General features: G+C 45.6%; 1 protein-coding gene across 4 annotated transcripts; it reads right to left on the minus strand.

Annotated features, from left to right (window-relative positions):
* Positions 1-445: 445 nt before the first annotated feature.
* On the minus strand, positions 446-25,699 carry LOC307242292 (EGF-containing fibulin-like extracellular matrix protein 1). 4 transcript variants are annotated; one of them, XM_080016699.1, is made up of 11 exons: positions 25,566-25,699; positions 25,071-25,176; positions 24,773-24,818; positions 24,308-24,592; positions 12,599-12,721; positions 11,822-11,938; positions 8,304-8,426; positions 5,039-5,158; positions 4,237-4,363; positions 3,929-4,121; positions 446-3,327 (listed from the first exon to the last, which is right to left on the minus strand). In XM_080016699.1, the coding sequence occupies exons 2-11, from the start codon at positions 25,146-25,148 to the stop codon at positions 3,166-3,168; spliced, it is 1,374 nt and encodes a 457-aa protein (XP_079872825.1). In that variant the 5' UTR covers positions 25,149-25,176; positions 25,566-25,699; the 3' UTR covers positions 446-3,165. The 4 variants fall into 4 exon arrangements, with proteins under 4 accessions (XP_079872825.1, XP_079872824.1, XP_079872826.1 ...); XM_080016698.1 differs by lacking the exon at positions 25,566-25,699 and having other exon boundaries at positions 25,071-25,201; XM_080016700.1 differs by lacking the exons at positions 11,822-11,938; positions 25,566-25,699 and having other exon boundaries at positions 25,071-25,201.
* Positions 25,700-26,005: the final 306 nt, after the last annotated feature.

Here is a 26,005-nt window from a genome sequence, read left to right on the forward strand (position 1 = left end):
AGATAATCTGCCTATGTTGGTCTCTCTCTCTCTCTCTCTCTCTCTCTATGCTGAATGCATTTGTGTTTCTTTATCTCACAATACACCACGGCCTCCACGAGCACACTGCATCAAGCCAATGGTGATTCAAGCCAATCACCAAACCCACCCAATCCCCGCTGAATAAGCCCCGGATCGCTCTAAACAAGATAGATACGGGGGCCGCGGCATCGTGCACGCCGCATCCGTCATCATTAGATTCAGATGAAATCATCTTCACCTTTCCCCCCAAAAGCGCGGAAAGGGGAACGGGCAACCGGGCGTTTGAAGCCGCTCGTACATTTTCCATTACATATGAAGACAGATGGTATTCACAGTATCCAGCCACACCTCTGGGGATGGGTTTTCCCCACTTCACCCAATTTTTGCTCGTGTTATCTGAGAAGAACGACAAGATCCCGAGGTCCCTGTTTTTTGGGTTTTTTTTCCATCATATTTTATTCAAATATAACTTTCAATCTTCAGAGAAATCAGTCCAAGATATATGTGAAAAAATATATTGGCTATTTTAAATACAAAAACCACAAGATATTTAGGTTTTATTTAAAGTCCCTGTAAAGTGAAGTCAGTGATTTGCTTCTAAACACATTATACATGTTAGAAAGTAATTGCTGAAAACATGTGAAAAGACTGTGAACGATGTTATGCTGAATTGTGGAGTTCGACCGTTTTTTCACCATTTTTGTGGTCCGGATTTTTTGGGCGGGGCCAAATCTTGATTCGACTACGTAAAACGGTCATACTTGGCGTGGCCCCTCCCCTAACGCTATAGAAACACAAGGTCGGGAATCCAAGCATCAGTGCTGAAATAAGCTCAGCTCACAGGCCGGAATTAGGGATAAAACGCTGTTTTGGGAATTAACACCTGGAGCAAAAGGGGTCTCCGCTCCGCTGTGCGTCCCCGTTGCCTGTCCTGGCCTGCGAAGGACGAGCCAGCAGGAGGCACCAGAGAGCGCGAAGCACCGCAGCCCGACGGCGACGCTTTGAGGACGCACAACGACTGAGTTCGGCAAAACATTTAAACATGGAAGTAACTCCAATGTAAACGTTGAAAATGATTAACGCGATGGGTCTCGGTTTCAGCGCCTCCAAGGGACACGCCCCCAGCGTTTCAGAACAGAGGGAGCCACCTCTTTTCTTCCCCCACGACGGCAAATGTTATTAATGATATAAATCATATAATCATATAATCATTCAAATTTGGCTGGGTGGTTAATAACACATTTATCTGCGGTGTGGAAAAACTCACAACACATATCTATTTTGGCTTTTCAGAGACTTTAAAGTAAAATTGAGAAAGTTGAAAAACATAACAGTGTTGGCAGAATGGTTAAACAAATGTGCTATATTTTCTGCATGGATACGTGTCAGGCACAGTTTCCCTGTGGATCCCTATGGCGAGCTCGCTGCTGAAACCATAAAAAACAGAACCAAAATGTAGGCTAATGATTCACTACGCAGATCATATATTATACTGTCGTAAAGTGGTGAGTAGTAGAAGGACATACAGGTTTTCAATATGGTTTTTCAGTGTTACGTGTCTACAGTGTACAGGATCTAGAAAGACGATAAAATGAGTCGCATAAGGTTTGGTGGCATCGCATTGACTCCTTAATAATCCCACGTGTCTCGTATGTGTGAGGGACACGCACCGCCATGAACCTCCGTTACGCAAGCCAGCCCTGCCCATGCCAACCTGACTTACTGGATGGACTTGAGAGAGCACGGCTGTTTTCCCGGAGAATGGCCGTGGCAGCGGGCAGCGGTCAAATTGGCGTCACACGAGCGAAGCAGCGGTGCATCGCGCCAAAGCTGCTGCCATCATTTCCTGAGCGTTTTCTGGGGGTTTACTGTTATTGCCTCCCCGGCCAAAAGGGGGGCCTGTTTAGAAAAGCCTTAGAGCGGAGAAAAAAAAAAAAGAATCATAACCGGGGATTATTGAAATGGCATCACAGAAACACATAAACAACTCAACTGCGCTGTAAGTAAAAAAAAAAAAGCTTTCCCAGTCTTTCCCCAATCTCCGCCTATATACCTTTCCCTCTAACTCTGTCATTCAATTCACGCATGCATGCATAAACACAGACACACATTGAAATCCACACATACTCAACCCCTAATTCACACATACGTATGGATGCACGTAATCCTATGCAGCCATACACGCACGCACGCACACACACACACGCACCCATTTATGCATAAATACATAATTGTAACCCCAGTATGTGCATGATTTGAGCCCTCTGCTTAAAAACCACAGGCATGGATCTCTCGTTCTGTTCATTACGTCCGGTAAACCCTTGGAATGCCCGGAAACCAACACTCAAACTGTCCTGTGTGTGGACTGCGGGTATATACTTTTAAGATGACCCCTGCAGTTTGCTGGCATAAGTTGCGATCTGGAGGCTTTTGCATACAAATACATTTTTTGTCATGGGCATTTAATATTTCAACTGCAATAGATTGACTTTATGAAGCCGGAGCAGCAGCGTCCCTGGTGCGGACACAGGGTAACGGTAAGCGAGTGCTGGTTAATTAAGGCACATACACAGTTATTTTATTTACAGCTGCTCATCAGAGTTGGGATGTGTGTCCATTAGGCTTTTATTCCCGAGTGCTGGAGTCTTTTTTTTTTTTTTTTTTTGTTTATCCAAAATGTATTCCCTAGCCACCACTAGAGAGAGAAAGTCCTGCACCTGGCTTCTTCTCCTCCTTCGTGCTGCCTGGTAAGTAGGGCCTTGCTCTGAGAATTTCCGTTGAAGAGACTTTTCAACTTTTCATAAAAGCTCTGTTGTTTTGGGTGTTGGGCGATATGTCATGGCTACAAATCCCTATGCAAAGCCTCCTGGCATGAAAGCACGTCATCCCCCCAGAGGGTTTTCCGGCACCCGGCCAGAACAAGAAGCCTAGTGGACACAGGGCCTGAGCCAGATGCGGCGGGATTCCCATAATCTGTGGTTCTGTTTGGGATATACTATGCGGTGTTCTTGTGGTTCTGTACGGACTAAACGGTGCTACGTGTTATGGAAGGTGTGTCCTATTTATGTATCTGTAGTGCTGCTATCTGCTGTGTGAGGCTGGACCGTGCCAGGCTGCCGGGGCTGGGTGAGCGGTTGGGGGAGCTCAGAAGGCGTAGGGTCCGACGATGATGGTGAGCCGCAGGATGGAGCTGGAGTGGTAGTTCATGACCATGTTGTGAGTGATCATTTCCAGGTCCAAGACGTACTCCTGAGGGCCTGTCAGAGACTTGGCCATCACCAGCATGGCACTCACGTTGCTGAATTGCTGGCATAGCGGGAAACATATACGCAGGAATACGTTTTAATTTCTTAAAAGCTGACTTTTTTTGATTTGAATGATTATATCTAGTTAGAATCTTGCTATATTTTATTTGATATTAATATCATATTTTATTTGCTGCTATTTTCATGTCATTGTAAATTCTAGTATGTATATTTCTTAAGCTTGTTTATTTTATCTATTACCTATTATCAAAATTTATACTGACAACTTAGTGTACATATTCTTACACCTGTATCCCTGTATCACATTCCCTTACACCGAGTTGCTATAACTCTCCAATTTCTGGGATAAATGAAGTACTATCTTATCTCATGTTATCTTCTATGTGGTTACTAGGGTCATATAATGGAATAAAAACATTATACATTTGAATTGATTTGCTTACAGAGTGTAAAATGGAGAATGAGAGGCATTGTTTCCAATGATTAATGTGTTAAGATATGTATGTCTATGTATTTGGCCCCTTATTTACCTTTCAACCAAAAGAAAATATGTAGGAACCTCGATACTATACACAATATATCTTTCTGTATCTTTCCTAATAATCCCATGTTTAAACATTGTGATTCTCCTCTGAACTCACCCTGAGGAAAAACTCCCCGGCCTCGTTGCCGGATTTGATCCTGAAGGTGTTTTGTGTGTTGGAGTAGGTGACGGTGGCCTGGATCTGAAAGATGTCCGCCGGTACGGTGCGGTCGGACTGGATGCTCATGTACTTGTAGACGATGGAAGGAGAGCGACCCTGGCACTCCGTCTGAGACCGGCAGATGCAGCGGCTGCAGGGAAGGAAAAAAAAAACAAAACAGATTCCTGTTTTCACAAATCCGTCTTGTAAACTGGAGCACAATTGAGAAGAGCGAAATCAGATCTTCGGAAATGAGTTTTACTGACTTTTCGGAGGATTTGATGTAGGGCTCTTGGCAGGGGTTTCTGGGATAGCAGCGGAAGCCCCCGAAATAGTTCCAGCACATTTCATCCTCCTGGCAGTTATGGGTTCCTTTTTCACACTCATTTATGTCTGGTGGCAGAACAAGAAGTATAGCACTGGGTTTTTCATATTTCACGGTGTTATGGCCGTTCAGACGCAGCTCAGGGAAGCCCCTGGTCCTCCGCCCTCGCTGTGGCTCTTACCCTGCAGTGACTCCGCCATTAAAAACAGCCTCATCATGAGTGGCCCGAACCACATACAGCTATTTCTGGCACAACAACCTGGATTCATCACTAAAAGGTCCCTGTGACACAACAAGACAGATTCATGGCTGCTCTGTAGAGCCTGCGGCTGAGTGGTGCGGAGAGGAAAAAATAACAGCTCACCATGTGAACCAACAGCGAAGCTCCAAATAAACCCACTAAGAGAAAACCAAGCTCATGCACATAAAATTACACAGAGGACAGAGTGGGGTGCACACACACACAGCAACACAAGGTAGCTATGGTTGCGCAGACTTAACCTCCTTTCCATGACTTTATTCGAAGAGATTTTGTTTTTTTTATTTACTCCATATACTGCTTTAGGAAACGGAAGAGGGCATCAAACTGTGCAGGCTGAGTAATTCACCACCCGTTTATCCTTTGAGCGTTCATGGAATTGAGGAGAGGAGGAAAGTGGAGGAAATATAGTTAATAGTAACGTGAAGTGAAGAAGACTGAGAGAACTAAGGGGGGGGTTAGAGGTCAGAGGTCAGAGCGGCACCTTGGCACATCCTGGCCCCCTGGAGCTGGTACCCCTCCGGACACTCGCAGGAGTACCTCCCCAGATTGTTGATGCACTGGTACTGACACACGTAGCTGAAGATGCTGCATTCATTGATGTCTGCGAGAGAACACACGCACACACACACACACACACACACACACACACCCACACACACACATACGCATGCACACCGACAGACACGATTAATAAAACATACTACTGCAGGCCTATACTTTATATTTATAATGCGATGTGGCTAAATTGTCTTTTCAAGTACTGTAGGTCACGGGGTTACAGAACAACGCCCCCTGGAACTGGTGGGAAGTCAATGCCTCGCCGAAGGCAACTCCTCTTATCATAAACTACCTATCATAAGTGTGTCTTGTGGGAATGGATAAAGACACACAAACCCATGCACAAGCACACACCACCACACAATACAAACACTGCCTTTCCCTCTATAACACTATCTGTCTGTACAGCTGGGGGCCAAGTCATGAGTTCTGAACATGTTTGGGAAATAGTAGTTACTGTATTTATCAGTCCACTATCAATGCATGATATTTCCACAAAATCATTCTTTTGACTCGGGCAGAAGACCCACTGCGGGGCTCAGGTTGCATGCTCCGTCTCGTGATTTCCTCTCAGCTCCAAAACAACCAAAGCGGTGGTTTGTCAATCTGACCTCAGCGAGCTGCGTGCTACATGTGCACCTGGCGAGACTGGCCCCTGACGGCTTTCCTTCCTGCGCGGGGCAGCAGGTGCACGGTTTTTGTATTTTTGTATTTTTGTAGGATGTTTTTACAGTGGGATGTAACACCTTGGCAGGCATGCGCCTGATTGGTCACATTTGAATATGTGGGAAGATTGTTTTGATCTCTTTCAAGGTCACATGCAGACGCTGACTTCGGATTCATAACTCGCACAAGTTAGTGTGAATCACCAGCTCGAGTACCGTTTGGTGAAGTAGGTGGGCATTCCAATTGGGCATGCTCAGCTTGCCCTGACAGTGCCCAGCATTTCCTGGCCACCGTCAGGAAGCAAGCGGTGGTGCACAGAGGACACCGAAAGGGCTATGTTGGAGGACGAGCCGCTTGCCCCGGATAGTGTAAGCTCAGGAGCTGGCTCCGTCCGCGCCGTCACTCCTCGTAGCACTAGCCCAGGCCCCATACCCCCAGCAGTTTCCCTCACAGCATATATCCCAGAGGAAACTCTGCAGGGAGTAGTATCCTTCAGAGCCCGGACGGAGTCATCGGACTCCAATATTCATACTCATATATGAAACTCATAACCCCGGTATCGCACTGTGTCAAGCCATACCAGGGGGGAATTTCTATCTGAACATATTGCCTCCGAGGCAACTATTGGAGATGAGGGGGCAAGTGCCCGACCTATTGAGCGCCACACACAGGCCGATGCACATGCAAAACGGGTGTGCATCACGCCGGTGCTGCCGCAATGCACAACAGCTTGGCGTGTGTGCACAACTCTGTCCACATCTCTGAGGACCCGAGGGTCCTCAGAGATGCTCCTCCGGTTTGGAGACTGGCTTGGGGCGGTGCTGGAGTGACTCTGAGCCCAGTGAGGAGCGTGGGGCTCTACGCTGTGCTCCCCACGGAGTAATCCCCACGCTCAAAACATTTCATGGTTCTCCATGCGGGAAAAAAGTCTTGAACTTCTGATTTTGATTTTGAATTCTAAATCCGATATGAAATGATTGAATAATACACAGGAACTTTAACGCGTGTCGCATCGCACAGGTAAAGGGCGCCAAAATTTGCGGGTCAACCAGGGTGTCCTGTTTACATCAGAGCCGATCAGAGGTGGAGCCGATAAAAACCTGTGTCTATTGCAGGGTCAGTTGACCCTGGACAGAAACCCGGGTGTTACCTTTAACATTGATGACAAATGCAGGATGTTAGTGGGTGTTACCAGGTTTTTGGTGCAGTGGAAAAGGGGTATTACAGGCCCTGTCTCAATTTGAGCCCCTGCACACTGCTGACATCAATACTGTGTCTTTAAAGATGTCTTTATGGCTGACGCTCACCTCATGAAACGAGTAGGCGAGCTGCAGGCACCTTCAATTCACCCATCCTGCATGCAGCTCGTGGGTGGAGGAGACAAGGTTGTCATGTACCCCAACGCATCAGGTCATTATCACTGTTTGTTACTGTTTGTGTGCTTCGGCGCACCAGGCAAAGGGTAGGCCCCTATCCAAGGAGAAATTGACTCATTGGCTACGGGAGGCCATAGGCCTGGCTTACAGGAGTTTGTGATTGGAGGCCCTTCAGGGCCTGCGAGCACACTCCACCAGGGGAGTGTCCTCCTCATGGGCATATTTAGGGGGCCCATAAGTCTGCACTGCCACATGTGTTGATTAGTACTTGATTTTGTATGCGGGTTCTACGGATAATATCCCACAAGCATTTTCCTCCAGTCAGCTGGCATGTCTGGGTGGGGGGGTACGTTGGCGGAGGCAACCATGGTTGCCTTCGCAACCTAGATGTTGTTGCTGGCCAGCTTGTAACTCACATTGCACTCGTAGCGGTACAAGCCCGGAGGGTTTATGCATCTGTGTTGCAGAAGGACTGGAGACCTTTGTCTCTGTCTACTGCAACACACACACACACACACACACACACACACACACACACACACACACACACACACACACACACACACACACACACACGCAGCAACAAACGGCACAAATGATGGGCAAGAGCACACAAGTGGAAAACAGAAAGACACAGCTGTGCAACTTGAGATTGTGTTGCTCGTGGAAACTCAGTTGTGTTTATTTGAAGGTCACGATGGAGGACAGCGGGCATTCTTCTGGATGTCTTAGGCCTGTTACACGCTCTACAGTACACAAGATAATGCAAGGAACGCCCAGTGCGTTGCTCTTTGTGTTGTTGTGCATTGTCTTGCATAGAGTGTGTAACAGGCCTTAGTGGCTACAGATGACTGATCAAAGCCCAAAGATAATGATGACAAGATGGAGATAAGTAAAACAATGAAGAATCAGGACAATCGAAAACAGAAGAATTGCTTTTTTTGAACACACCCATCATTTTTTCCCCTAGAGCTACAGAGCCATGTCCATGGGCCAGGGGACAACCCCAGTTCTAAAGCCAGAGTCTTGGTCAAGGGCCAGGCTGGAGTGTGCACTTTGGTGTGTACCGTCAGCCAACCCAGGCCCCAGTTGATTACTAGGTAAAGTTATTCAGGTTTTTCCACACATCATAACAACGCCACTCACCGACGCACTGGTCTCCGTTCCGGTTGTACCCTGTCGGACACTGGCAGGTGAAGGAGCCTCTGGTGTTGTAGCACGTCTGCTCTGCCCCGCACGTGTGTCTGTCCGTCGTACACTCGTCGATATCTGACAAACACACACACACACACACACACACACACACACACACACACACACACACACACACACACACACACACACACACACACACACACACATGCATTAACCACAGGAACATGTCTCTCCTCTAACTAACTCCTTTTGTCATTTATAGACAGGCCTAGGCGATATACTGTATCAATAAAATGTTGATATCGTGTGATATGAGGCTGACATTACTTTTATCTGTAGTCGTAATATCGTGATATAGTTAAATGTTGTCTATTACAGTAAAGTAATGCAATTTTATGAGCTTCAAAGTGTTCTAGTTGTTCTTATCAACGTCTCTACCTAATTGGTCATAATATCGACATTACTAATTAATACATTTTATAAATATTTATTGTGTAAATTGTCTTATGACAATGTTTTTCTCACAATGTCTGCATGAAAGCCTTATGAAAGCATAAACAGTCATCATCAAAAATGTCATCAAATTATTGATATTGAGGTGTTTTGTCCAAAAAATAATTGTGATATTTGTTTTTGTCAGTATGGCCCTGCCCTACACACTCAAACACACAGCCGCATATTGTAACTACCGTGTTCAGTAAAGAAATTAAGCCATCTTGACGCAGGAAAGGCCCATCTCACCGCGCAAAACAACCATTAACACACACTGCACTGAACTCTGCACCACCTGTCAATTTAAAATCCTTTGAAAGCACAAGTGCTACAGAAGGTCCAAGTACTATAGGCATAATCGCAAAAATAATCACACACGCGTGTGAGCGTATGCACGTACGTGTGTGTGCATTCGGGAAGAGTGAACAAACACAGCGAAGTCAGGAGATCAGAAGCAGAGAGCAGGCTGTGGGCACGGTGATGAGTGGGGAGATCATATCTAACAGAACTGCAAGAGGGGAGACTGACGGTGTGTGTGTGTGTGTGTGGGGGGGGTGCTTTTGTTTTCCTATACTTGAAAGGACCAGTGTCCAAATGTACTATTCTTTGGTTTAGAAGTGCACCAGAAATGTGTGTGTGTGTGTGTGTGTGTGTGTGTGTGTGTCTGTGTTCACATAATTGCATGCCTGCGACTGTACAGTATGTTTTCGAATGTCACTGTATTGTGTGTGCTTGTATGAGAAATAAGAAAACAGCAGCCTAACCAAAGAGGTCAACTCATGCTTTGTGCTTCTTCCAAAAATAATGACTGTACTTCACACACACACACACACACACACACACACACACACACACACACACACACACACACACACACACACACACACACACACAATGAACAATGCCATAATAAGCTAAATGTTGCACCTAAAAAGATACTAAATCATTTGATCCGTGGTCAGCTTTGGATCTTGGGGCAGTCAAAAGGACATGGAGCCGATTTGGGAAATTGATGGCGTGAGATGATGTGTCATCAGAGATTTGAAACTTTTGAATCTGCTTCGAGTTACGCCCAGCGCAGTGTCCAGTAGAGTGGAAGTGTTGACAGAGGTAATGAAGGAGGTAATAACGGTTTTTTTTAATTATTATTATTTCTAGGAATGTCACGGTCCTAACATGGCTTAAAATCGAGTCCTAAAAAGTAAAACAAAATGGACAAACTCATAGCCTAGCGATTTGTTCTGCTTTGTTCTTCCATTTCTGATGTTCTGTTACATGGAGTAACTTATAATTGTAATTTATACCAATACCAATGAACCATCCTGTGCATAGAATCGCATCATTTCTATATTCTGTATATTTCTATATATTAAATTGATTTCTATTTTGTATTTTTCAGCTATTTGTGTGGGAATTGTATTTGTATGAAATGTTTACTTTAATTTCCATTTGATATTTAATATTTAATATTTTTAAAATTAATATTTTTTCATTTCATATATTTTAAATTTTTCCTCAGACTTTCAAGCTTTTTAAAATATTCATCCTCTATAGATTTGTTTCACCATGACAAATTCCTGTGGGAATAAACTCATTCTGATTTTGATTCTGACTGATTCTGATTGATTCTGGTTCTGATTGATTCTAATTGATTCTGATTCTGGCCTCTAGTTCAACTTTTCACTGATATTGGACCCATATCAGAGAATTAAATAAATCAACAAACCAGTGATAGTGACAGAGAACTATAACTGCCACTGGCAGCTTCTTACAACAAGGAAGCTTCTTAGAAATGTAAAATAAAAACACAGAAAAGGGTGAACCATCCAACCCAGAGCTCTGTTAGAAAACCTCAACTTTTATCGCTAATCTCGTAAATACAAACTCTGTGCTTCGACGGGACCAGAGCCTCAGCTCTTCTACACAGCCCCCCGGGAAGAAAACACAGTCTTTCACTCTATCTCTCTCTGTCTATCTCTCGCTCTTTCCCACACAGACCCACATAAACACTGACACACTCACACACACACACACACACACACACACACACACACACACACACACACACACACACACACACACACACACACACACACACCCCACCAGCAGCCCTCCTGGGTGGTCTGACACAACCAATCACATAGAGACAGCCAGTGGGCATCTGTGTGTGTCAGACAGTTATTTTCAATTCCACACATAAATATGCCGATCACACACACACACACACACACACACACACACACACACACACACACACACACACACACACACACACACACACACACACACACACACACACACACACACACACACACACACACACCAGTAGGGATGTGATGAACACTCACTGCTGCTCATGTTCTTCCTCAGACACAGCAGCTTGATGAAGGAAGCGCGACTTCTTAAGAAGCTTATTACAGTCTGTGTGTGTGTGTGTGTGTGTGTGTGTGTGTGTGTGTGTGTGTGTGTGTGTGTGTGTGTGTGTGTGTGTGCGTGTGTTCAGCTTTCTCAAAAGGCCCTAAATGCTCAAAATAAAAACACATGTGCAGAGCGCGAGGCGATATTTCATTCACAGGACCTGTCACTAAACCTCTATAACGCCGCCAATAAAACCCCCACAAGCTGGTGGGAGCATGTTTGGGAAATAGTAGTTATTTATCAGTCCACTATCAATGAATGATATTTCCACTCAATCATTCTTTCGACTCAGGCAGAAGACCCACTGCGGGGCTCAGGTTGCTCTGACTCATGATTTCCTATCAGCTCCAAAACAACCAGGGCGGTGGTTTGTCAATCTGACCTCAGCGAGCTGCGTGCTACATGTGCACCTGGCGACACTGGCCCCTGACGGCTTTCCTTCCTGCGCGCGGCAGCAGGTGCAGGCTGTTCGCGAAAAAGCGGATGTTTTTACAGTGGGATGTAACACCTTGGCAGGCAGGCGCCTGAGTGGTCACATTTGAATATGTGGGGAACGTTGTTTTGCTCACTTTTGAGGTCACGCGCGGACGCTGACTTACCGGTACAAGTGTGGTTGTTGCTGGTCAGCTTGTAACCCGCGTTGCAGTCGCAGCGGTACGAGCCCGGAGTGTTTATGCATCTGTGCATGCAGTAGGACTGGAGACACTCGTCTCTGTCTACAGCAACACACACGCACACACGCAGGGACGCACGCACACATACACACACACACCATACACACACACACACACACACACACACACACACACACACACACACACGCACATACACACGGCGACAAATGATGAGCAAGAGCACACAAGTGGAAAACAGAAAGACACAGCTGTGCAACTTGAGATTGTGTTGCTCGTGGAAACTCAGTTGTGTTTATTTGAAGGTCACAATGGAGGACAGCGGGCATTCTTCTGGATGTCTTAGGCCTGTTACACACTCTACAGTACACAAGATGATGCAAGGAACGCCCAGTGCGTTGCTCTTTGTGTTGTTGTGCATTGTCTTGCATAGGGTGTGTAACAGGCCTTAGTGGCTACAGATGACTGATCAAAGCCCAAAGATAATGATGACAAGATGGAGATAAGTAAAACAATGAAGAATCAGGACAATCGAAAACAGAAGAATTGCTTTTTTTGAACACACCCATCATTTTTTCCCCTAGAGCTACAGAGCCATGTCCATGGGCCAGGGGACAACCCCAGTTCTAAAGCCAGAGCCTTGGTCAAGGGCCAGGCTGGAGTGTGCCAACCCAAGCCCCAGTTGGTTATTCGGTAAAGTTATTTGGGGTTTCTTTTTCCACACATCACAACAACGCCACTCACCGACGCACTGGTCTCCGTTCCGGTTGTACCCTGTTGGACACTGGCAGGTGAAGGAGCCTCTGGTGTTGTGGCACGTCTGCTCTGCCCCGCATGTGTGTCTGTCCGTCGTACACTCATCGATATCTGACACACACACACACACACACACACACACACACACACACACACACACACACACACACACACACACACACACACACACACACACACACACACACACACACACACACTAAATCACCTGATCCGATTTGGATCAGATTTGGATCTTTGGATCTCTCAGTCAAAAGGACATGGAGCCGATTTGGGAAATTGATGGCGTGAGATGATGTGTCATCAGAGATTTGAAACCTTTGAATCTGCTTCGAGTTACGCCCAGCGCAGTGTCCAGTGAGTGGAAGTGTTGACAGAGGTAATGAAGGAGGTAATAACGCTTTTTTTAAATTATTATTATTTCTAGGGATGTCACGGTCCTAACATGGCTTCAAATCGAGTCCTAAAAAGTAAAAAAATGGACAAACTCATAAACTAGCGATTTGTTCTCCTTTGTTCTTCCTTCCTGATGTTCTGCTACATGGAGTAACTTATAATTATTATTTATGCCAAGACCAATAAACCATCCTGTGCATAGAATCGCATCATTTCTATATTCTGTATATTTCTATATATTAAATTGATTTATATTTTGTATTTTCAGCAATTTGTGTGGCAATTTTTATTTTACTTTTACTGAGATTTTTATTCTACTTTATTTAACATTTTTTTCAATTAATTTTATTCAATATTTTTTTTATTTTTCCTCAGATTGTCAAGCTTTTTAAAATGTTTATCGTCTGTAGATTTGTTTCACCGTGCCAAATTCCTTGTACATGTAAATGTACCTGTGGGAATAAACTCATTCTGATTGATTCTGATTCTGTCCTCTAGTTCAACTTTTCACTGATATTGGACCCATATCAGAGAATTAAATAAATCAACAAACCAGTGATAGTGATAGAGAACTATAACTGCCACTGGCAGCTTCTTACAACAACTAAGCTTCTTAGAAATGTAAAATAAAAACACAGAAAAAGGTGAACCATCCAACCCAGAGCTCTGTTAGAAAACCTCAATTTTTATCGCTAATCTCGTAAATACAAACTCTGTGCTTCAACGGGACCAGAGCCTCAGCTCTTCTACACAGCCCCCCGGGAAGAAAACACAGTCTCTCACTCTATCTCTCTCTCTCTGTCTCTCGCTCTTTCCCACACAGACAACACTGACACACACACACACACACACACACACACACACTCATATACACAAACACGCACACGACCACTCAGCAGCCCTCCTGGGTGGTCTGACACACATCATATACAGACAGCAAGTGGGCATCGGTGTGTGTGTGTGTGTCAGTTATTTTCACGGTTTCAGTTAATTCCACACATAAACACATCGATCACACACACACACACACACACACACACACACACACACACACACACACTCAGATCATCCCTGTTACTGCTCATGTTCTCTCTCAGATCCAGCAGCGTGATGAGGAAAGCGTAACTTCTTAGGAAGCTCGTTAAATGGAGAAGTCAGAGGCGTGTGTGCGTGTGTGTTTGTGCATGTGTGTGCGTGTGTGCGTGTGTGTGTGTGCGTGTGTGTGTGTGTGTGTGTGTGTGTGTGTGTGTTCAGAGCTTTTCTCCAAAAGGCCCTTAATGCTCTAAATAAAAGCACATGTGCCGAGTGCAAGGCAATATTTCATTCACAGGAAAAAAATCTCATGGCAACAGCCGCCCTGTCACTAAACCTTTATAACGCCGCCAATAAAACCCCCACAACAGGCAGCAGTGGGGGGAGGTGTGTGTGTGTGTGTGTGTGTGTGTGTGCGTGTGTGTGTGTGGTGGAGTTTCTTTCCCTAAATCATGGCGTGGAGCATCTCTTAGCGAGCGCTCCGCTCCCATAAAGCACGCAGCTGAAAAATGTTTTTATTACAACACCATGGAGCAGAGGGAGCAAACATGTTGGTTTATTTTCCTGCGATCACTATCCGCACGTTCTTCTCTGCCTCTCTCTCTCTCTCTCTCTCTCTCTCTCTCTTTCTCTCTTTCTCTCCATCTCTCTCTGATTTAAGAAACTCGAATGGAAGTGGCTATGTCCGCGTTTTTCACATAACATCATGGGAACGACAAGGAGGTTTTACAGGATGGAAGATGTCGAAGGAAAAAATGAGAAGACAGGGTGGAGAGGCTTTTGTCAGACAAAAGAATGAAGGAAAAAAAACTCATCATTTGAAGCTAGATTTAAGGTTGTTTGTACAAAAAAAAAATAAAAGCTTTTCAGGGGAGATTACATTTTAATTCCTTGTGAGTTTTTAGGAGTAATAGGATTGGCAACAGTTTAAAGTGTTTTTTTGTTACTCTGTGTGTGTGTGTGTGTGTGTGTGTGTGTGTGTGTGTGTGTGTGTGTGTGTGTGTGTGTGTGTGTGTGTGTGTGTGTATGTGTGTGTGTGTGTGTGTGTGTGTGTGTTTGGAAAGGCATGGAAAAGTGCATGTGGATTCAACTCTTTGTTTAAATTACCTTTTACAGGTAAAAGTGTCCGCAAATACACTGATCAGCCACAACATCAAAACTACTGACAGGCGAAGTGAATAACATTGATCATCACGTTCCAGTGGCACCCGTCAAGGGCCGGGATATATCTGGGAACAGGTGAACAATAAGTTCTTGATGTGGATGTGTTGGAAGCAGGAAAAATGGGCAAGCCTAAGGATCTGAGCCACTTTGACAAGGACCAAATAGTGATGGCTAGACGATTGGGTCAGAGCATCTCCAAAAAGGCAGGTCTTGTGGGGTGTTCCCAGTATGCAGTGGTTAGGACCTAACAAAAGTGGTCCAGGAAGGACAACCGGTAAACCGGCGACAGGGTCATGGGCATCCATGGCCTCTCGATGCGAGGACCAAAGTTTGCCCGTCTGGTCCAATCCCACAGAAGAGCCACTGTAGCACAAATTGCTGAAAAAGTTAATGCTGCTATGATAGAAAGGTGTCAGAACACACAGTGCGTCACAGCCTGCGTAGACGCAGACCGATCAGAGTGCCCATGCTGACCCCTGTCCACCGCTAAAAGCACCTACAATGGGCACGTGAGCGTCAGAACTGGAACATGGAGCAATGGAAGAAGGTGGCCTGGTCTGATGAATCATGTTTTCTTTTACATCATGTGGATGGCCAGAGTTAGGGTCCGATCCAGCATCTGTGGGATGTGCTGGAACAACAAGCCCGTTCCATGGGGGCCCCACCTCACAACTTACAGGACTTAAAGGATCTGCTGCTAACGTCTTGGTGCCAGATACCAAGACCACCTTCACAGGTCTTGTGGAGTCCATGCCTCGACGGATCAGAGCTGTTTTAGCGTCATGAGGGGGAGCTTCACAATATTAGTGGTTATTAGTGGTGGTTTTAATGTTGAGGCTGATGGGTGTATGTGAAGATCTCATGCTTAGAAGCGAAAATTAGGTGTTCATATGTGTGTGGGAGCATAATACGCATTTACATGTGCGTGTGGGTCTGCCGGTCCAAAACACAGACCAAAAACTGCTCGGACTGAACGCGGAACAATGTGTTATTTGCTCTGTATTTATTTGGACGTGACAGGGCTTGTTGCAATTATCACTCTGGAGCGTTTAGTCTTATTTTCACTGAGGCACTGCGATGGAACCAGGGAGCAGTTCCACTGAGAGGCTGTAGCCATCCCTCCCTTGGACAACTTCTCTTTTGTCTCCCCCCTCTAATTGGTGGATAATTCAATATTTGGAGCAGCAGGGCAAGGCTGCAAGACGTTTGACGTTAATAACCCATAAAATTTCACAACATTGAGCGTGGCAGCCCTGTCATCCTGCTGTCCCCGAGGCGTTGGCTTTTACTTCACCTGAAAGCCTTTCATACTACGCCCCCCTGGCTCTAGCACCACACGGGTTCGAAAGAAAGAAAGAAAGAAAGAAAGAAAGAAAGAAGGGCTGATTTTAAGGTGTTTCTCTTTCAGAGCAAGTCACAACAACCGCTGTCTGCTATTTGGAACAAGTCAACAAGTAGATTGGGGGGTATTAATAAATGGAGGCGGCACCAGGGCGCTGAGGTGTCTGGAGGCTTGTACTTTGACCTTGTTGTGTCCTCCTGGGGGAAGAGTGCGAAGCAGCAAAGGAAAAGCACAGTCATTTTTTTTTGTTCACCTAAACCTTATTATCCGATCAATGGGAGTCAACTGGAGTGATTTGAACATTTTCAATTGATCCAGTATTTAGGCAATCGCTATAGCCAAGCTGCAATATGTTGTGCAATGGGGCAATCCTGACCACGTTGAAGAGACAGAGTGACTCGGGTCGACTGCCACTGAACGAAAAATACAATTTTGGGTAGAAAATACCCAGAGTTTTCCTTTAATTCCTCAAACTCCACTATTTTTGAAATCCTAAAACCCTTCTTCCACCAATGGGAATCTCTCCGGCAACCGCAATCGGTTGCTGGAGAACGTGGCTCACAATTTCCCCATTGCACAACATATCGCGGCCCTGCTCAAGCAATTCCCTCAATACCGGATCAATTGAAAAGATTGAAATAATTCGGGTTGACACCGAAATGATCGGAAAATAAGGTTTAGTTTAAAAATGACTGGACTTTTCCTTGAACGCTTCTCCCTCTTTCCCAGGAGGACACCATCGGTCAAACCGTCAACCCTGAGTTTTCCTTTATGTGTGAGCTGCACTGACGAGAAAAGAAAAGCTCTTTATGAATTTAGTCCATTAACCAAATCACATTTTTGGGGAAATAAACTTTCTCCATGACTTTAATTGCTGTAGTGATGAGCTCACCGGGCCGCGTGTTGCTCATCTCGGTCTCTCATTCTCGCTCGCTAAGTGATTTGTGAGGTTGTTCCAGACACGAGTGAAGGTCACGTAGCGAGGAGTTGTCCGGCGCTGAACAAATGATTCGGAAAATAATGTGATTTTTCTTTTTTTTTTTTTTTGTTAGTTTTTTTTACAAACATCAGTATCGTTTGCAGTGAAAATGCGATGTTGTTTTATCGTCGCCAGGAGGAGCGTGTGAGGGGGGGGAAGGTTGGCCCTCGTTAGTGCGATCACAGTTTGATAGATTTATTCATCCCTGCTTTACTTTATTCATGCATCCTCATAACAAGTCAGAACTATCCCGAAGCTTTTGGACACCTGCGAGTGCTTTAATAAAAGCTGAAGCGTTCTATAACCTTCCACATGGGAGCAGTCTGTCTGACCTCGCAGTAAAAGGGAAATAAAAAAGAAACAGAGACGCAATATCCTACAAAACCTAAATTGTTGGCTTTGGCGTATCCAAAACTGGCGCGCTCTTAGTTTTTATACTTGGTACACGGTGGATGTCACAAGGTGCACGACACTTTCCTGAGCCTGGAGCACAAAGCACCACTGGCTGGTCGCAGGTCGATCCAATTGCGTCCAGAGACATTTTGGTCTGCGCCCGTTGGTAACGCCCTTTGGAAATTGAAAATGAACTGAGAGGTTCCTAATACTAATACACATTTCTGAGTCTGGCACTGCCAGGCTAGTATTTTAGTATTTGCTCGATTAGAATTTGCTCTCAATAACTGAGATATATACTTTTGCATTGGATATACTTGATTTAGATATTTAGATCGATTTTTACAACTTCCAGTAACCTCCACTAACTTCCACTAACACCCTCCCCACACACACACACACACACACACACACACACACACACACACACACACACACACGCCCGTGTCTGTTAGTATACTTTTTATTGTCTGTCGAAGATATACAGATAAAGATCAACATGTTAAACCGCTGCATGAAGTAGGATCTTGGTGGTCCTGACAAACCAACCCAATCAGCCCAAGCTAAATTCCAGCATGTCTCTCTAATTAGTGTGGAAAACCCCCTCGATATCAGCCGCGGAGCCAATCCTCCACTTTTCAGATTAATTAGTCTTGTCTGCTCCATTGTTATGTCAGCTCATTAGTGAGAAACCCCGACGGTCTCCGCAGTATTACAGACTTGCCCGCGGACGACACAACGTGAGGGATGTAGAAATGGTGAGCGTTGTCACGGGTGGGGGGGGGGGGGGGGGGACCCGGACTTGTGAGAAACAGCAAAATAAATAAGAGAAGCGGCGGCCGCGAGCGAGAGGGTCAACCCCGTGTCCCTTTCCAGCATGAGGTAAGAGGAAAGATCAACACGTGTTCGGCCGTCAGAGGAGGAAGCAGCTGGTCCTGGGACAGCGACCGACCCGCACAAAGGATAACAACAACACCAGCGCCTCCACGAAGCTGCTTCCCCTCATCAGTTGGAGAGAGAGGAGCCACAGGCAATAACAGAGTACGCCGTGCACTGTGCAGGCAGAATGGGATGACACCCAGCAGAAATGGCACGTTACCACTTTCCATTTTTTGACACAAAAAAGTTTATTTTGTGTCATTTATATTGATGCACTTCACTTAAAGTGGTAATCCGTAATATTATTTTGTAAAAAAAAAAAAAAAAGAAGTCATATTTGATACTTTATTTTGACGCCACTTTAATGTGAACGACCCTTTGATGTATCTGCGTAATGCATGTGCTCCTCTATATGCCGTTGCTATCGTTGGTGGCGGGGTCCGCCACACGCAAGAGGTGAATTGCAGCTGAATTGAGATGAATTTCAATAAAGCCGCGTAACTAGTTGCAGTCAGTAAACTGTCAATATGGAGGAACATTCACTAAAAAGAACAGCACCCTGGGATTAAAAATAAAAATCTCCCTGCCACCTCAAGTGACCGAGACAAAAAAAAAACCCAAATCAAGGGATCAGAAGATGAGTGTAAACCCGGGATGTTGGAAAAACATCAGTTTCAAATGGAAAACTGGCAGTTGTAGTGTGATCCAAAAAGTAATACTCAAGGAAAAGTACTTTCAGTTTTAAAATATTAAACTCAACCATGAGGTTCGGAGTCAAAACGTTAGCGTTTAGTGTGTCTGGAGTCACTGTGTTTATAACTGAGTCGGATTAATTCTTGTTCAGTTGTTCGATGAGTTAGAGGGAGAAGTGCAACTGACGTCAAGGACAGTAGCCAGTGAGAGCGAGGCCAGAGGAGTGAGATGTGAGGATAAGGACAACAGGGGTCAAAAAGTACATCGCCCACTTGACAAGAAAAACCCGAGGACACTAACAAAGCGGAGTTGATTTAAAAAGACGACCGAACTATGCAACTTTGCGCGCGCACTTCCCTCTGGCTCGGCGCCGCAAGTACCAGGACGGTTCAAAAGGCTCAGCAACGTGAACCAGGTGTGTCTCTTTGTTGGGCCACCATCCACCGAGGGCGGGTCAGATCACATCAAGCAACGTGTTTTATCCTCCCTCTCTTGTGATGTCAGGAATATCGCAGTTTGCCCGATTATAGTCGTGTTTTTTTTTAAATGTCCTTTTATAGTGTTTTGATCTCACAATGGACATCTCGGCTCTGTGTTGAACACCCTCCCCCCTCATTATATCTGTTCTTTTCCCTTATCTTTTATGGGTACTTTGGAGAAACAAACACTGATAGGATCGCATCGGAAGGATATTCGCTGAATATTGTTAGATCTATTTATGTGTTCTCTCTCTCTCTCTCTCTCTCTCTCTCTCTCTCTCTCTCTCTCCCTCTTTCTCTCCGGATGGATCTGAAATGCTGGTAGCTGGAACAAGTTGCTTCAAATACCGCTGCTGGAATGAGACAACAAGTGGAGCTGTCAAAGCCTTCGCTCAAAAGGTCAAACTATGAAGCCTTTTGCATATTCCCCGCGTTTGCTGCCGACCGCATTCCGGCTCCTCACATCGATCCCCCACGTCTCCGTCGGCTGCTTCACTCATTCCGACCTTCGCAAAAAACGATGGAAGCAGATGGAAAAAAAACAACCATCCGACATTCCAGAGATAGTCCTCCCATGCGCATTGCATTGCATCTTGGTGGAAAAATGTAATTGCTCGTGCTGAAGTCTCTCACGGAAAAGTACACAAGTTCTCCGTCATGTAAAAGAAAAAAAGGGGGGGGGGGGGGTCTTAATATTCCATATTAAGGGAAGGTTTCCCAGCACGGCAGGTAAATTGTGTCCAGGCAGAGCGGGAATTAGTGAGGCATGCGGAGGGCGAGGTGGCCGACATCCACCTCAGGAGCCCAGACAGGTAAACAGGCCTGGCATGCCGTTTCATGTCACATACAGTGCCGGGGCAAGGGATTCCAAAATAACGAAGGTGGCAAAAGTGTGTACTTAACTGCGAGGTATGCACAGAACCTAATCCGTCAAATGTGAATGTGAATTAGAACTGGAGAGGCTTGTGAAGAAAGAAAAAATCACATAAACATGTATCATTTGTTTTTTGTTGATTATTAGATGTGGAGCCAGAGATACCAGCCATGCCTGTATTAGAGTATTCATATTTATCATCCTGTATAGCAAATCCATCTTTATTCATATTTATACCCTAAACTACACAAGCAGAAATACTGCCATTTAGCCCCAGCTATTGCTGTGCATAGAATCGCCTTTTGCACTTTCATTTTTGTTTTTTATTCTGCAATTTTTCTATACACTGTATATTTGGCTATTTTTTTACATTTGGCTTATTTTTATTTTATTTATTCAGACTGTTTCTCATAAATACAAATGTTGTTTTTTTTTCTTTCAGATCGGACTCATAAACAGTGGCTGCCTGTAAATAGGAACAGCATAGTATCCTCTTTAACCTTTTAATTAACTTTAATTATTGATTTGACTGCTTTGACGAATGGCCCTGGTTTATTTTTTATTTTTTATGAGCGTGACCTCACTGCCGCTGAAAAACAGTTAACAAGAGAACGCAGGCCTACAACAAGACATTTGTACTGCAGGAATCCAAGTGGAGTGCGTATGTGTGTGTGTGTGCGCGTGTGTGTGTGTGTGTGTGTGTGTGTGTGTGTGTGTGTGTGTGCGCGGGTGCATGTGTGTGCGTGTGTGTGTGTGTGTGTGTGTGTGTGTGTGTGTGTGTGTGCCCGTGTCTGTTTGTGTGTGTGTGTGTGTGCGTGTGTGTGTCATGGAAAAGAAAAGGATCATTAAGCTGTCTCACATACAGTTAAATTTCATACCCTCTCTCTCTGTGGCCACTTTGGAGAAGCACGGCAGCTTCCCTCATGTGTCACTACAACAACACCAGCGTCAGTTTCGGCTGTGAAGCCAGCGGGGACCTGGTGCCCATTTGCAGTTTGCTTATGAAAACACAAGGAACACAAGGTGAAGTTAAAGGCACGTGTTTTTAGTGCTCAATTATTAACTCATAATTGTTTTTTTAGTAGGAACAGGCCTATTGGACTTGGCCGATCTTCAGATCCACTCAATAAAACCATCTACACCACATGGAACACGTTGCTTCTCGGGGTCTGTGTACAGTACACTGGCAGGAAATAACACTGCCACACAGGAAGTGATGCAGTTTCAAATATCAGAAAAAGAAAGATCAACTATTTTATGGTCTACTGGGAGCCTGAAAGTCAGAATGGAATCTAACAAGGAGCTTTTCCAAACACAGATAGTTATCAGTGCTGCCTCTGACGGACAGAAAAAAATTGAGATTGCGTCCACTTTGAACTGGAATCACAGAGTGGTTGCGTATCGGGGAAAAAAGTGCCACTATTTAGGTTAAAATGTGAAAAAAATTACAATATTTTTTAGTCATTAATCATTTACAAATAGTTTAAAATAGTCTCAGACTTGGCCTTGTCTTGGTTAAAAAAGAAAAAAAAAGATTCCCAGAAGGAAGATTAGAGTTGATCTATATCTAAGTGAAGGCTCAAATTAAAGACCAGCACTAAGACCAGACAGAAGGAGCTGACGTGTCCTTCATGACCTTAGTCCAGGACTTCCTAGTCTAGAATCATTCATCTTAAATTAGGCAACGTCTCAGAAAGGCATTTTCAAATTCCGGATTCATTGAAGTAGGATTAGATTAGATTTCAACGAATCCTCCTGATTTAGATTAAACCCGTCTGCGAAACCCGCTCCTATATGTACAAATGATTACTCCTTTTTTTTTGTAATTTAATAAAACACCCAGGTGAACCCCAAGATGAGCTTTCGCTGTTGCCGATATTCTGTATTTATCAATGTCCGCCCTTCATCTTTCCCTTTGCCCTACTTGACACGGCAATGCAGATTTCCTCCTGAAGTGGTTGAGCAGCCCTGCTCAACGAGTAAGCACTATTTGATACACTGAGGTTTCCACTGCGAGAGTGGATGCGGACGATCCCTGAGCGAGCAAGGAAATCTGCGCAACAAACTGCCAGCGCGGAGAAACCGCTTTTAATTTGGACAATATCGGCTTATTATGTAACATGTGTAAGGACGGGGGTGGGTGGGGAGGGGTGGGGGGCGGGCGGGGTGGGAGGGTGACGGCGGTGGTGGCGGTGGGGGCGCAAGGGGCGGGGAGCAGAAACTCACATAAACAAAGATGTTATCGTTCCATCAGCAGGAATACGCACCAACAAGACATGTTTGCGCTATCATAATAAGGAGATATTCCAAAGGATAACCAAAACAACAGTTATATCTTAGTTAATCCCGGGCGTTAGAGCCGCACGCCTGGTAATGAATAAGTGTTGCCACTGCCAGCTGGCTCACGGAGTTCTGCTCGCTGATGGAGTGCCATGTTTTACACCCCTATAAAAGACAAATTAGAGGAAAGAGTGCTGCCACGCGTGTAAATTCAGAGAAACACATAAAACACCTTGAACGTATCTTTTCGCCCCGGTGTGAAATTAACATTTTGTGAGCTTCGCTGAGGCTCGGCGACCACAGACGTGACCGCGGAAGCCCTCTCCGCGCTGCCACAGGAGACTAGTTGTGTCGCGTGCGACGTTTACAGAGCCGACCCTCGCCGCTCCTTCAGCCCCCGAAACGCGCCGTTCCGCCCGCGAAGACGGGCCGAAGGGCCGGGGGGCTGGGTGGGGTGTGAGGAGAGAAAAGGTGGAGGAGATTCTTTCAAGGTGGAGCGGCAACACATCTGGCACGAAGCAACAACATGATCTGCACCAGTTGTGCGTGCACATCCAACGTGCACACGTACTGTACGGAGACATTGAGGGAGAGAGAGGGAGGGAGGGCGAAGGAGGGAGAGGGAGGGCGGGAGGAGGAGGGGGGGCAGATTGAACCCAGTCTTTGAACCCTTCTTGGCTTCGGAGGATCAAAGAGGTCCTCTCACATTTAGGAACACCCACCGCCTATCAGAGCTACCAAAAACACGAGATAAAGCCCTGGGAACGTAGAGGAGTAATAGCTATATTTTAGCACACACAACACAGGCTGTCCCGAGGGAAGCCGACAGCCATGCAGACCAGAAGATTCACTGTTATAGAGTGTGGAAAACAGCACACAGAGGAAGAAAAACCGAAAAAAGAAAAGCGTTTTTTGCGGGAGGAGTTGCATAAGGGCGCCATTCAATTTCCCTTGTTCGGGAGCACACGGAAGCACCTTCGTGCCAGTATATGCAACGACTTTGCATTATCTTATCACCATTCCCTCAGACCCGATGGATGTGTTGATGTGGAGGAGGCGCAATAGAGTAAGAGAAACAAAACACAAGCATTTAAATCGTATTATATTTACACAGGGAGCAGAACTGGATCGGAGTCCGAGGTGGTCGCACTGCGTGAGGCGGTCGTACCTTTGCAGAGGCCCTGCTTGTCCGGTGCGAACCCCGGGCTGCAGCGTATGGTCCTGGAGGGGTGGTACGTGTTCCCCGCACTCGAGTGGCCCCGGGTGGGTTGGGTCCGGGGCACCTGGGGCACCAGGGGCACCGGCGGGACGGGCTCGGGCTGCGGCGCCTGCTCCTCGTTGTTACTGACAAAGATCTGGGAGTTCTGGGGGAGGCAGAGGTAGCCGCCATAGTGGTTGATGCACATCATGCCGCCCTTGCACGCGTCGTCTACCAGGGTGCACTCATCAATGTCTGACGGAGGAAGGGACAGAGCGAGAGAGAGAGAGAGAGAGAGAGAGGGAGGGAGAGAGAGAAAGAAAGAAAGAAAGAAAGAAACTGAATTAGAAACCACATACACATATAGGCGATCAACGTCGTAAGAGAAGATGCAAGAGTTATAATTTGATGTTCACAAAACACTCCATATCTTACCTTTGCACTGCTGTCGAACAGGGTCATATTGATATCCATCCGTGCACTAAAAGATAATCAAAATAAAAAAAACTCTCAAAAACGACTGCTACCTCACAGTATTTACCTCTTTTCCACCCCATCTTTGGATGGATGAAAAGGATGTAAACAGGATGACGGCGCTGCATCTCAGTGCGTCACAGCTTTTGGAAACGTGCTAAAGTCCACTTTGCATGACAAAATCACACCAAATGTATCTTTCAAAATCACCGTCAACAAAACAGGCAAGAAAAAAATGCATTTTGGAAAGTCAACTCACGGAGTAGATGACCGGTTCCTCTGCGTCCTGCGCCAGGACGTGCGTGAGGACGCACAGACACACGCAGAGTCCCAGCATTTCGGCGGCGCTGCGTCGGAGAGGTGAGCTGCGGGGAGAGCGAGCAGAGGGACCCAAATGGATGCGGCGCGCACGATCACTTGGTCCCTGACAGCTCCCACACGTTTTTATTACCAGTTATTACATCACTGATGGAATTGCTAAACGAGTCCCAACGTCTCCCGGTGTTTGTGTTGGCTCGGCTCCAGCTCGATCTGAGACTCCGGGGAGTGAAGTGTTTTTTTTTTGGGGGGGGGGGGTTCTGCTGGGTTTTTAGTGCGTAGTGCGCGTAAAACGCCGTGCGTAAACATGTCATGCAAAGTCATGCACACGCTAAATATAATAAACGATTATCAAGATGTTATTAAATCCATAGTATAATGGTTATCATAGAAGAGTATAGTGCATGCAAAATGTTTGGCCACCACCTGCCTTTACCTGTTTTCTCTACTTCCACTGACTGCAGAGAATTCCCAGTGTTCTTTTGCAGCAGAGGACAGATGGATGGATGGATGGATGGGTGGGTGCAGCCAGGTGGATGGCAGCGGGTGGTGTGGGTGTGTGTGTGTGCGCGCAAGATGCGGTTCTTCAAGGATGAAGGGGAGGGGGGAGTACCGGGCAGGTTGAGCTCCGGTGGAATCACAAGATTCGCTGCACATCGGTGAAGAGCTTTTAACTGGAGGCTGCACTGGAGACTGGCTCCCTCTACAGACTGTGCATGGAAATTCCCCCCGGCTTCAGAATGTTATAATAATAATAATAATAATAATAATAATAATAATAATAATAATTTTTAAAAAGAATAAATAATAATATTAATAAATAAAGCTGCAGGCAGCAATACACGGTCAAGTTTAGTTGTGTTAGGTATGTATAAC

This window comes from Zeus faber (assembly GCF_960531495.2).
Source record: "Zeus faber genome assembly, chromosome: 16".
Lineage (NCBI taxonomy): Eukaryota > Metazoa > Chordata > Actinopteri > Zeiformes > Zeidae > Zeus > Zeus faber.